Source organism: Aedes albopictus, chromosome 2 (genome assembly GCF_035046485.1).
Source record: "Aedes albopictus strain Foshan chromosome 2, AalbF5, whole genome shotgun sequence".
NCBI classification, from domain to species: domain Eukaryota; kingdom Metazoa; phylum Arthropoda; class Insecta; order Diptera; family Culicidae; genus Aedes; species Aedes albopictus.
In genome coordinates, this window is record NC_085137.1 from 303331380 (window position 1) to 303343921 (window position 12542).

General features: G+C 39.0%; 1 protein-coding gene across 1 annotated transcript in view; it reads right to left on the bottom strand.

The window, feature by feature from the left end:
* The window catches only part of LOC109423852 (uncharacterized membrane protein DDB_G0293934), a 619352-nt gene that overhangs the window by 11264 nt on the left and 595546 nt on the right, over window positions 1-12542 (bottom strand). Inside the window, exon 6 of the mRNA XM_062852168.1 lies at window positions 10334-10974. Coding sequence (XP_062708152.1) covers window positions 10339-10974 — 636 coding nt within the window. The 3' untranslated portion in view covers window positions 10334-10338. The remainder of the gene's footprint in view (window positions 1-10333; window positions 10975-12542) is intronic.

Sequence of the window (12542 nt, forward strand, 5' to 3'; positions counted from 1 at the left end):
GCATTGAATTTTTTTCAAAGACTTTGTATAAATTCTATGTACTCTTTATTCTTAAATGTTTGATAGAATACCTAAAATGTGTGGCGTTCACAAGTGTTACATGAAGCAGATTGATTAAATTTGAACAGGAAACTTGGAAACATCTCTAAAAGATTCAACTAAAACCGATCACTTAGACACCTTAACCTTATTTTGACAAATAAAATGAAATAATTTCAGTAAATTTTAAAAATAAACTTTTAAATTTGCCATATTAAGTGCTACTGGAATGAAAGTTTATCAAAACTTACGAAGACGATAAAATGTATTACAAAAGTCTGTCAAAATTTTCTAAAACGCTGTTTGCTATGAAAATACGTGCTGGTGGGTCGCCAAATTCTATGACAATCAATAGTGGGTCGCAAGCTGAAAAAGTTTGAGAACCCCTGTTCTAGAGGGCAGATTGTATAGATGAGATGAACGAGACATCTTTTTACCACGACGATGACTGTTATAAGAGGGTGATTGCTTTTTGATTGATGCATTACCCATCATTAGGATCAGTATGATCCTTTAGTAAAGCCTGAATAAATACTAAAAACTGGGCGTAGTAGATCACTAGCATAATGTTAAACTACAGGCACACACTTATTCCATTTTTTTGTAACAAATTGTCATTCAATTTCTAATATACGAATCTAACAGGATTCTTAGCAATAATCGATGATGCCGTTGTATTTACTTCAAACCTATCATAGCTCAATGCATCACTTTCCAAGAAAACATCATAGGTGCCTGGCGAACAACAACCACAAAAGATGTTCTCAAGATACCACCAATCCTTTGCAAACAAATCCATTAATTATTTGTAAACGTTGACGAATCCAAGAAAGACAGCTTGCCTAATTTCAGAAATTTCTCCCCGCCCATGAAAGACTCGTTCAATCTGCTAATTTTCTGCTCTGTTGCCTGCTACACGCATTTCACCGGTATGTTTCTTGAAGAGTTGATCACACGGATGCGATATATTCAAGGCAGTGAATCCAAATTCAGCCATCGCGCAACAATAATAACAATGTCGCAACATGAATTTGTTGCAACAATCCATCCAATGTGACATAGGTTTGTCCCAACTTGAACAGAATAGGACAAAGATTTCTCCACGAGTTTATTGATTTTGAAGCCTTGCATTACGATTTTCGAGAAGTTATCTTCGAGTATGTAAACACTGCAACGCTGCTGAAGATCCATCATCAAAAAGTTTCGCTATAGGGTTATTAATAATCGATTATTCATGAGTAGAAAATTACGCAACAAATTTGACTGCTGTTTTATCATCTACAAAAATTTTCGAGATCATGGCTTTGTCTGTTACCTGTTGGGATAAAGAGTAATTGCCTCGCCTTCTTGTTGCTTGTTTTGTGTCTCTTTTGACCGACAGTTCTCTTCTCTGATTAAAAGTTATCTTGGAAAATCGTTTCAACATTCTTTGAACATTGTACATAAACATTACCAAACCATTATTGCACCCATTTAGACTCGGCCGAAATTCATTATCATCATAGACTAATTTTGCACACGACTTCGCAGCGGCTGGCATACACAAGTTCCGTTGAGTTCATCACAGCCACATGGGCGTTGGATGCACAACAGGTAATCAAAATCAGTTTGATTAGTGTAAAATGTCGCTGGGAAATGATGATTCAGTGGATTCTCAAATTATCACAGTCTTGATCATCGTAGTCTAATCATCAACAAGAAATCCAATACCAAAACATAGCAAATGGTCCACCGCACGAATTTTTGCTGGGCTGCTTACTCTCACCGAGAATTTGACGTTTGAGCGGTGCCGGCACCTCCCAAACGTCAAATTTTCTGTGAGAGTAAGTAGCCTACACTGAACTACAAATCAACGCAAATTTAAGTTGTTTTGACGCAATCCCGGTCTTCCGTGGAATAACTCAAATTTGCGTTAAACAGCGAAAGTGGTGAGTGAGTAGTTCTCGTTTGAGAGCGGCAAAAAATTAACCCAGTGGTAAGTTATTTTTACCCAACGGAGGCCTCAAATGACGCAAATTTGGGTTAATTCAAGAAAACCCAAATTTGGCTTGTTCCACGGAAGAGCAGCGGATGCGTCGGTGCTTCTCTCTTTGTTTTCGACAACATTGCGGTGGGGCGAGGGAGAAAACAACCCAACTTTGAGTTAAAACTTTAAGCAGTTTAGCCAAATTTAAGTTTTTAAAACTTATTCTTTGGGTTATAATATTTTTCCGTGTAGCATCAATTCGTACAGTGGACCATAATGATCACGCAAAAACGGCTACGCTCAAAAATGTGTTCGGCCTGCACATTTTTAGTAAACATCCATGCCGCACATGACTGTGTTGGAAACACACATTTTTTTAAAATTGCTCGTACCGTAAACCGGGGTCAAATTGATCAGCGGGGTGAAATTGATCATTCGGGTACAACATTGTGATTCCATACTAGGAACTCTTAAGCGTCGTAATGATCTTGCACTTTTTACGTCATCTGGTTCGTAGCTGTCTAGAGATGAGTGTAAACTTTTAATTTTTTAGAAAAAAGTTGGTTTTGCCTTATTTTTTTAAGGAATTTGCAATGTATCTCTCATTTAGCTGAAATCATTGCTACTAAACAATCGATTGCTAATACAGTCGAACCTCCATGAGTCGATGTTCCTTGTCTCGATATCGACTCATGGAGGTAAATTTTCCCATACTGAAAAAAAAATTCTGGGTTACTATGATGGTCCTAACAAAAAGCTTTCCAAAGGATTTTTGTTCCACTACTCGATATTTCCTTGAGTCGATGGTCCCTTCAATATCGACTCATGGAGGTTTTACTGTAGGACTTCCCGTGAATTCTCTGTTTTAACATTTTTGTGAAACCTTCGTTAGGAAGTTTTGTAGCTAATCAGAACATGAAATAGTTATAAAAAAGTTCATTTTATGATGAAATAGTCATTTATTGTGATAGAAATCACTTATTTCAAATTAAATTGCCTACCTTTAGGCGTTTTAGGGGAAATTTCAAAATTTAATTTTGCATTTAAAGTATTAAATTCACTAGTTGTAAGATTTTAAACGTGTTATTCGGTTTTAGAAAAGCAAAATTAAGAGGAGAAGAAAATTTTCCTTCCCAACCGATGCTTTATTGTATACTGATCAATTTCGCCCTAAAGTGGCATTTGCAATTTTTTGATATTTGGAGATATTGAACTTAAAGTTTAACTTTGTTGAACAAAATTCTGTCACATGGTTCCATGGAGATCTACAGGGTACTGGTTTTACAGAAATTCTTTTAGCAATATTTGAATTGGCAATGATGTTAACGGCAAAAGTTGTGTGATCAATTTGACCCCGGATTACGGTACGCTCACATGAACATGTATTTTGCAATAATTTCGACATGGCAACCTCACTGGGTTTATAAACCACCTTCAAATACCGAAAAATATTGATATTTTGCAAAAATGTGAGCGTACGAGCAATTTTAAAAAAAATCGGCACCAACATTTCAAAAGGGCGTAACTGCTTTTGCAACCAATGCCTTCTCATAAAGCTGTGGACCGTATCTCATCCCTCCCGAGCAATCCACTAGCACAAATAGAAAGATAAAATCCTCTTCTTTCGTTTAATGGATGTGAATTGCGTAAGATGAATGATATACGATGCACAGCTCTGTGAGAAGTAATTGGTTGTAAAAGCAGTTACGCCCTTTTGAAATGTTGATGCCAAAATGTGTGTTTCCAACACAGTCCCTGTGCGGCATAGGTGTTACCCAAAACTGAGTACTTTTATTTTAGAGAGATGGCGTTGTCTCCACAACAAAAATCGTTTCAGTTTGATGGTGCCTTTTTCGCTCAACCCACTCCACCACCATCCTATTTTCATCCGCGAGCGATGATCGTGACGAAAACAAGCTCAAGATAAGAAGACACTCAAACAGTATCGAAACAGGAGGAAAGCCTTTCGTAAGTAGGTACCAGAATCTGTAGCTAGCTACTCTTGTTTAACGAGAAAAGCCTGTGGGGATGAAACCAACAAACAAACAACTGCTGTCGCTGTTTTTTGATTGCTTATTTACCATTTTGTTTTCTGAATCAATATTATCGTTTGGTAATGGTTTGGGACAAGAGTATGTATTTGTTTCAAACCCGTGTCTTTGATAAAAAATTATTTGGGCACTGGCCTAATACATACGTATTAGCTGTAGCTCTCTATATATTCCACTTGTTTACAAAATAAAACGAAAATTATCAACTCCTAACAAGGAAAAACACTACACACTATTTTTCATTCGCTGGAAACCAGCAAAATTTTGCTGGTTTTTGACATGCTGTAAAACCAGCAATCCAACCAGCAAAATATTTCTTGCTGAATTTTCAGCAATGCGTTTTGACAGTTTTTTTGCTGGTTGTTCAGCAATTTCGTCCGAGCTGGAGTCTGGCCGGATTTCTTTCTATTTTTCTTTTCAAGCGAAACAAAAATTGCAACTAATTATTAGTTTCAACTTGATTTTCGGTATCCAATCGTAAGTAAATGCAATATATACACATTGAATAAGTCGCACATTTCATTTTAACGGGACAATCGATGAAAATTATAACTTTTTTCGGCGGAATTTTCAGTCTTCTGCTTCCTAAGAATTTCGAACTAAAGCACACAAAAAGTGTCCAGAAAAATGTTAAGTGTTTGACAATTCTTTTTCTGGTGTTTCAGCAATTTCTTATTTTGCTGGATCTTCAGCTATCATTGCTGAATTTTCGGCAATTTTTGGTTTGCTGATATCCTTCCAGCAATTCATTTTGCTATTTGTCAAACAGTGATGAACGGTCATACAAACACGGACAATAAAGGGGGGGGACTCGACTAAACAAATGTATTCCGACGGAGCATGGGAACAGCGAGGCTTGACGACTTTGTTATAAGTCCGGAACAAGGCGGAAAACACAAAATGGTTGCGTTCTAAAGGAAATAGCTAATTTATTTAGTGGTGAAGTCAAACAATAGGGCTACTTGCATGCTAGTGGTTTTTCTTGATCCGGATCTTCATTGGTAGGTGCTCGGCGGCTGTTCTGGCTTTACCGGCGGCCATGGCTCATGTTGCGCACGGGAAACACCGGCGGATAGCGATGGCGGCAAAGGCTGGCGGGACCGATGGATGGCAATGGCGACTCCTATCGGTGCGCTAGGGACACAGATGGTCGTTGGTGTAATGGGACATCACCTCTCGACGGGACGCAGTTTCTGGTCATGAAACGCAATTTTCCGATCGTTGAACGGCACGTACGTCCAGGAAGGTGGTTCCCAGGGATCTTCTGTCGGCGATAGAATAGAAATACGAAGAAAAAGGCCAAATTGACGGACCTAGCCACACTAATTAGCACCTCATGACGTCACTATGCAAAGTCCTATGAATTGCCGTATTATTCTTGCTAGACAGGGTGCGGCATCAAGCTTTGTAGGCCCTGAACCTTTCTGAGGAGTTCCTGAGTGTGCTCTACGGATGAAACTAAAAACTTGGGAAATGTCTACGGCACGGCATAAATATCACAAGGCAGGCTAGTAACCTATGTAAACATACACGGAGAGACGAAACTACCCAAAAGTGAGTTCTTTCTACCAACCTTCGGGGTTGCGTGCGTCAAGCCAATTTTGAGTTGACGGAATCGATGTTTTTGTTGGGTTGTTCCCGCTTGCTTCCATGTGAAAAAAATACCTAATTTTACGTTTTTTCCACCCAACCGAAATTTTGACTAGGTTGTATTCACTCAAATTTGAGTACTGTGCTAGAAACTCAGTTTTGGCTTGACGCACGGAACTGCAAAAGTTGGGCTGTTTCTCTCTTCACTCTCTGACAACAACAGAAAGAGCGCATGAAAAGGGAGATGAAAAAGAACTCAAAATTGAGTTTAAAAGTACCTAATTTTGAGTTTTTCAGTTTCTCCGTGTAGATTTTGGATGTAAACATGTGACGTCATTTTAATCGTTCTTCACATGATCAAATTGATGGGGAGTTGGAGTACTAGATCGCCTCTGAACGATTTGAATTACGTCATCAAAAAACTGTCAGATTTCCGGAAGGTATCACCTTCTAAATGTTGTACACCGTGGTCTACGGTAGTATCTAAGTGGAATGCTAGGGATACTTCCAAGCAAGTGAACAGGTTTATAAAACCCAGTGCAGAAAAAGCCAGGTCCTTATTGAATTAAAAAAAAAGATCTCAGGGTAATTACTAGTGTGGGTCATCTAAGACGTTTTCTCAGATCAAAACTTTTTTGGTTCCGTTTCGGGTCCTGAGTATCTGTGCAAAATTTGAGCACGATCGGTTGCGTCTACACTTTGCGCATTGCAATTGAAATTTGTATGGGATTTTGTATGGGAAATCTTACTTTTTTGCATTTTTGTCATAAGTTGAAAAACTTTGTCTGAAACTTTTTAACCGATACTGTAAAATGATAGCCTAGGATGTTCTGAAAAACTTTGTTGAAGACCGCAAAGCGATCCGATACTTGTGAAAATAGTTATAACCAATGAACCGCATTCATGTGTTTATGTTTTAACATGTAAAGAAATAACAATAGCAACAAAATCATGCTGTTTCGCCAAGCAATTCCAACGCTATAACTTTTTTCATAAGCATCACATCACTTCGCGGTATTCGACAAAGTTTTTCAGGACACCCTAGGCTATGTTTTTACTTTATCGGTTACATGGTTTTAGAAAAATTCGAGCTTGTTATGAGAGAAATGCAAAATAGTTATTTATGTAACGAGTTGCAAAAAGTTGATTTTTTCAGCACGAGTCGTACATTTATCCAACGAGGCTTGCCGAGTTGGATAAATACGAAGAGTGCTGAAAAAATCGAGTTTTGCAACGAGTTCCATACAAAATTTTATGCAATGATTTTTTCATAATGCAACCCATTTGAGTTGCATAATATTCATAATGCAACTTAAATGAGTTGCATTGCATTATGAACATTATACAACTATTTTTCATTATGCAACTCATTTCAGTTGCATAATGAGCCAGTTCGGGATAATTTGCCATTATGATACCAAAATAAGTTATATAAAAGGTAAATTATTATACTGAATTGCATAAAAGTGTGTTTGCCCATGTAAAACCTTATACAAACTTCAAACGCGATACGCAAAACGTAGACATAACCGATCGTGCCCACATTTTGCACACCTATTTGGGTCTTGAAATGGGATCAAAAAAGCTTTGATCTGAAGGGATACCATTGAATTTTTCATTTTTCCATATAAATGATGACCCACTCTAGTAATTACTGGTCTGATGACTTGCCACTGCTCGAGTAAATATCATCTAAGTAAAATTGGAAAAATTCAATCCTCCGAGTGTCGTTTCTGTCAAATGGAAAACGAAACTGCTGAACATTTACTCTGCAAGCAACGGTGGTGTAAAGGGTTTCTAGAGCCCTTGGAAATTTGGCGAAGTAATCCCAACAGGGTAATAAACTTCATAAAACGAGTTGTGCCTAGTTGGGTTCAGGTGTTACATCAACCATTGTCCATCACAGCTCAATTGTGACAGGATATTTGAATAGCACCAAATGAAATATGCGTCATACCAAAATATTCCTAAATAATGGACGCAGTGGTTTAAAGGCTCTACAGATGAGGAAAAAAACATTACTTAAGTAAAACGTGTAAAACTAGCAAAAGCTTATCAAAATTTTAGCGAGCAATCGTTCGAAATTACAGGACAACGCGGAGATATCAAATAAATCAGTAATGTTCGGATCGCATACAGAAAACTCCTTGAATCAACTCCGTTGTGAGTAGATCAAACTACAAAAATGATATTTATTTAGTAATAGGGTCAACAAACAGTATGAATTCACTTACGGATAGTTTTTCTCCTCCTGCAGTTATTGAGCTTTGCAAGGATTTCCCAACGATCGTGCAAATGTTCAATCTTTGACAGCACAATGTTCACACATCCAACAACAAAGGAAACAGTGCATAAACAAACCGATTAGTCGGAACACCACCCCAAAATAACGCTCCGTTACTGGAAAACTGTAGCGGCGACATCAACCAATGTATGCTAAAACCGGTGTGCATATTTTGTGGTGGGACAATTTTGTTTGCCTGTGCGTCGTATTTGGCGCAAGATCGTCAATAGAACTCTGATCAATTCACAGTTTGCCTCCGAATCTTCCTCTTCTTACAGCCGTTAGTTTTGACCTAATCCATGTTTATAAACCCTTTGCGTAAGTTGTTATTGTATTATTATCAATTTCACTTTACTTACAATTATTTTATTTGCAACAAATCCAATTTTTGTTTGTTTTACACCTTCAATTCACAAATCTCAATTTTCTAATTCAATAGTTCACATTTCTCAACAACGTGATTTGCTATTTTTCTGTTTACATTTCTTTTTGACAACTCTGTCCGCTACTTATACACGCCAAATTCGAAACCCCCACTTCAAGCTCAAACCTCATCAGTCACATTTGTACAGGACAATGTTGCCAGTGGTGTTGTTTCCAACAAGTAAGAAATTGAGTAATGCGTTAGTTTTCAGCACAAACAATTTTGAACGTGTTTTTGTTGTGTGCTACGGGGATTTTGCCTTTCGCTGCCCCCATGGTTCTTCCCTCATCGGTGCGAGCTCTTTACATCCTCGTTTAGCTCTTAGGCAGGATGCGCGGAGTTCTGCGTTTTTTTGGATAGCCTTAATATTGCGGCGTCAAATGCACGACTTAGGGTTCCGCTTAGATCATCGCTGAATAGATTGCCGGACCGCAATGCCGGTATTACCCTTCATAAGCAATCGCTCCACAAATCCCGGCCTATCGAAGCGAGAGGTCAGCCATCCTTCGGCTGTGACTGTCTTCTTCCCTGTTCCACCCTGTATCGAATCGCCAGATGGTTACCGTGCGTGTATCCATCGTTTAGACCCGGGGTCCAGAGGATCACATCAATGATGGACTCTGTACCGTTCCTACTGTAGGTTTTTTTTGTCGGCTACGTTCACGACATCCACTTTCAGTCTAGCCATAGCTTCGAGTAGAGGCCAGCCACTCAGGTTAGTCAAGCGGCTATATCCCACTCAATCGCCCAGGCGTTGAAGTCTCTACCGATGACCACGGGACTCAATCCCACTAGTGCGCTTGATAGCAAATCCACCATTGATGAGAACTGGTCTATCGGCCACCTGGGAGGAGCATAACAACGGCAGTAATACACCCCGTTGATCTTCGCTATTGCGAAGCCCTGAATAAGCCTGTATGTCCGAATCTATGCTAATACCACCTAAAGCACTCGGCAAAAATTGTGTCAAGTGAAAGTTCTCCTCGTCATGGTCATTTAGACACGCTCGGTATTAGCCTGTTCTTTCATCTACTTTTGCTAGAGGAATCCCATTCCCTCTGCCATTTTAACATAGACGATGTTCTGGCGATCCATCTCCCGTTTATTATGCCGAGTCGCTTAACCCTTTGGAGCCAGATTGTTTTGCTTCTGCTGATGTCTGAATCAACATCAATGCAAACTGCATCAAAAACTCTCTCAATATCCAAAAATACTGAGCCCATTTGCTTTTCTTGAGCGGAGACCATTAGAATTTCTGTAGAAAGTATCGCCAGACAATCGCTCGACTCTACGGAAACAGAATTGTATATCTGAAAGAAGACCGTTCGATTCAACTCGTTTGTCGAGCCGATGGAGAATCATCTTCTTCAGCAGTTTCCATGAGCACGACAATAGGTTGCTACGAGTTGTAATCTGACACGGTTTTCCCAGGGTTTTGGATGGCCATAACCCTCACCCGTCTCCAGCCATCCGGAACAGTGTTTCCAAGAATAAATTGAAATAATTCAACAAGCGCCTTTTCACTACGTTCTATCCATTCCTGGGACAGATTCAGACCATTATCTGTATTTCTTACACGATAAAAAAAGTTGGCACTCATTTGTTTATTTTACTGTTTCAAAGTATTTCACTAGCTTATAAAATAGCTTGTTGGAGCATCAATCAAATGTTCGATTGCTTATTTAACCTCTTTTGAGCCAACCCCAAAAAATAATTAGTTAGCGAAAAGAAGCTCTAAATACAAAAGCTAGCCGAATGTTGCACGTTCCTATGTCACCAACGTCTTTGTATTCAAATCAAGCAGAATATTATGACCTGCAGCTAAATAAATTGTAGACGGATAAATATTGGCCGATGAAAAGCAATATAATTCGAAGAATCAGATGTCGGGTTTCCAATTTGTAAAATTTATCCATCGGAAAAATCAATCGGCAATCGACAAGCAAATCACAACTGACGACGATGATGTAATTACGTACCTTTTTCATGCTATCAAATTGCCATTCGTTTCCGGTTCGTTAATTTCCCCGGCCGAGCCATAATCTCTAACGGAATTGGATGAGCCATCCTCTCCCGGCAGAAGCGGTGATGACGGCCTTATCTGTTGCTTCGGTCCGATCTCACTGTCATTACTCTTCCTACTAGCACCGGCAACGGCGGCATGGGGTGGCGATGCAGTGGGGATTCTAGGAGCGTCTTGTCCTCCCACCGGATATGGCGGCAGCTCGTGGGACGTGGCGTGCAGTAAATATTGATCATTTTTATTGTTACCATTGTCATCCTCATTTTCATCGCCATCACGCACGTTGGAAACGTTTACTCCCCGGAGATGATGCTGCTGCTGCTGTGGCTGATTGGCATAGCTGGTGGGCGTGATGCTGTTTCTGCTGATGTTGCTGGAGGATTCGTTACTGTTGATTTGCGAATGTACAGTGGAGACGTCTTGTTCCTCGTCATCCTGATGACAGACGTCTGTCATTTCGTCCCGTTGTTGGTTGTGGATGCTGCCGCTGCTGGAGCAGTAATACGATTGATTTACGACGAAATTGTCCTCCGTGTCGTATGATTTATCCGAATACTCCGAGTACGAATCGAAATCATCACAGTCAAAGTATTGGCTCTGGAAGAAATAAACGTAATCAAAGGAAAGCGTTCGTTAGCGTAAGTGCCGAGACGTCTGAAGGTTAAATCGTTTGATTGGCTGGAATTGAGGGGCAAATTTATTTCCTATTCAGATATATGTATTCAATCATCTAATACATGAGGTTATAGAATATGCTGTCAGCATAAACGTTTTTGTTGATAGAGTAAAAGGTCTTACTCTTCAAAAGTTCGTAAAGTTACGAGTATACAGAGTCAAATCTCGCGCTCAGTATCATACGGGCGTATCTTCAATGATCGATTTCTCTTCGACGATTTTCTCTTCGGATTATTCCGGAAAATACGACCAATATTCGTATGATCTCTCAGTGTATTTCGGTGAAGGACGACTAGGACTAGCATCTAAAACAACGAAAATAACCAAAACTGATTTGCAGGCCAAGTTATTAGCCGAAGAGAAAATCGATGAAAAGAAATCGATCATTGTAGATACGCCCGTGTGATACTGAGCGCGAGAAATGTATAGCAAGGGATGAACTACAGAGGGTTCCGGATCATGTGGCCGAATGTCGTTTGGACGAAAATGAATTGACACGAACGAACAGACTTGTCTAAGTAAAAATGTTGTACTAAATTAATGTGACCAAATGTCCTGTATTGTGAATGATAGTCCCAGAAAAGTCACAGATTTCAATAATAGAACAAATAATATTACTTGTCAAGTTAATATTACCACATGTTCCAACTGCTTCTGCTTTTTTACTTGAGATTGAGAACAGTTTTGATTTCTTCATAAGTTAGTAGCTGACGTGGTTTAGAATTATTAGAGATATATTTTTTTCTGGTCATGAAATGCAAACGTATAGGGGAGACTGAGGAGACTTGATCCCTGGGGAGACTTGTTCCCCCCATATTTTCTTGGAATCAAAAACAGTTTTCTTCTAGCATATTTTTTACAAAACAACATCTGGACAGACGACCAAGTTTTGGCTACAATTGATTTTAATACAATACACAAGCATTATTTTTTAATGGCTGATGGTTTGTTTTCAATCCTTCAGAAATCTTTTAGGCGATTCCGAAAAATCTCAATAACTTTGTGAAAATTGTACCAAATCGTGTCAAAATTTCACAGCACATGGTATAAATAAAATACTATCAAACGTATTTATCCAAATAAGGTTGTTATATAAATATTTCAATTAATGTAGCTTAGTGTATAAAACAGTGACATGGGGAGACTTGATCCCTCGAGGATTACACACACATTATACATGTGAAAAATAAAATTCTATTTGGAAGCATCTATTTGCTCGGAATTCTAGTATATGCAATGATAAAACGTGTCAGATAATTATTATTTTATTACACACCATTAAGGACAGACTTGTTAGAATCCCAAAATGGCCGCCACAATGGCCGACTTTGGTACCTACTCACGATTTTGAAAGCACAAATCTCTTCGTAAACAAAACCAGCGCACCTGAGCTTCTCATTTTAAGCTTATTACAAGTGAGCAAGAACAGAATAATAAAATGCACTGTTGTTTGAAGCTTGCTTCTTGAGATTTGTGCGTCTGAAGTTTTG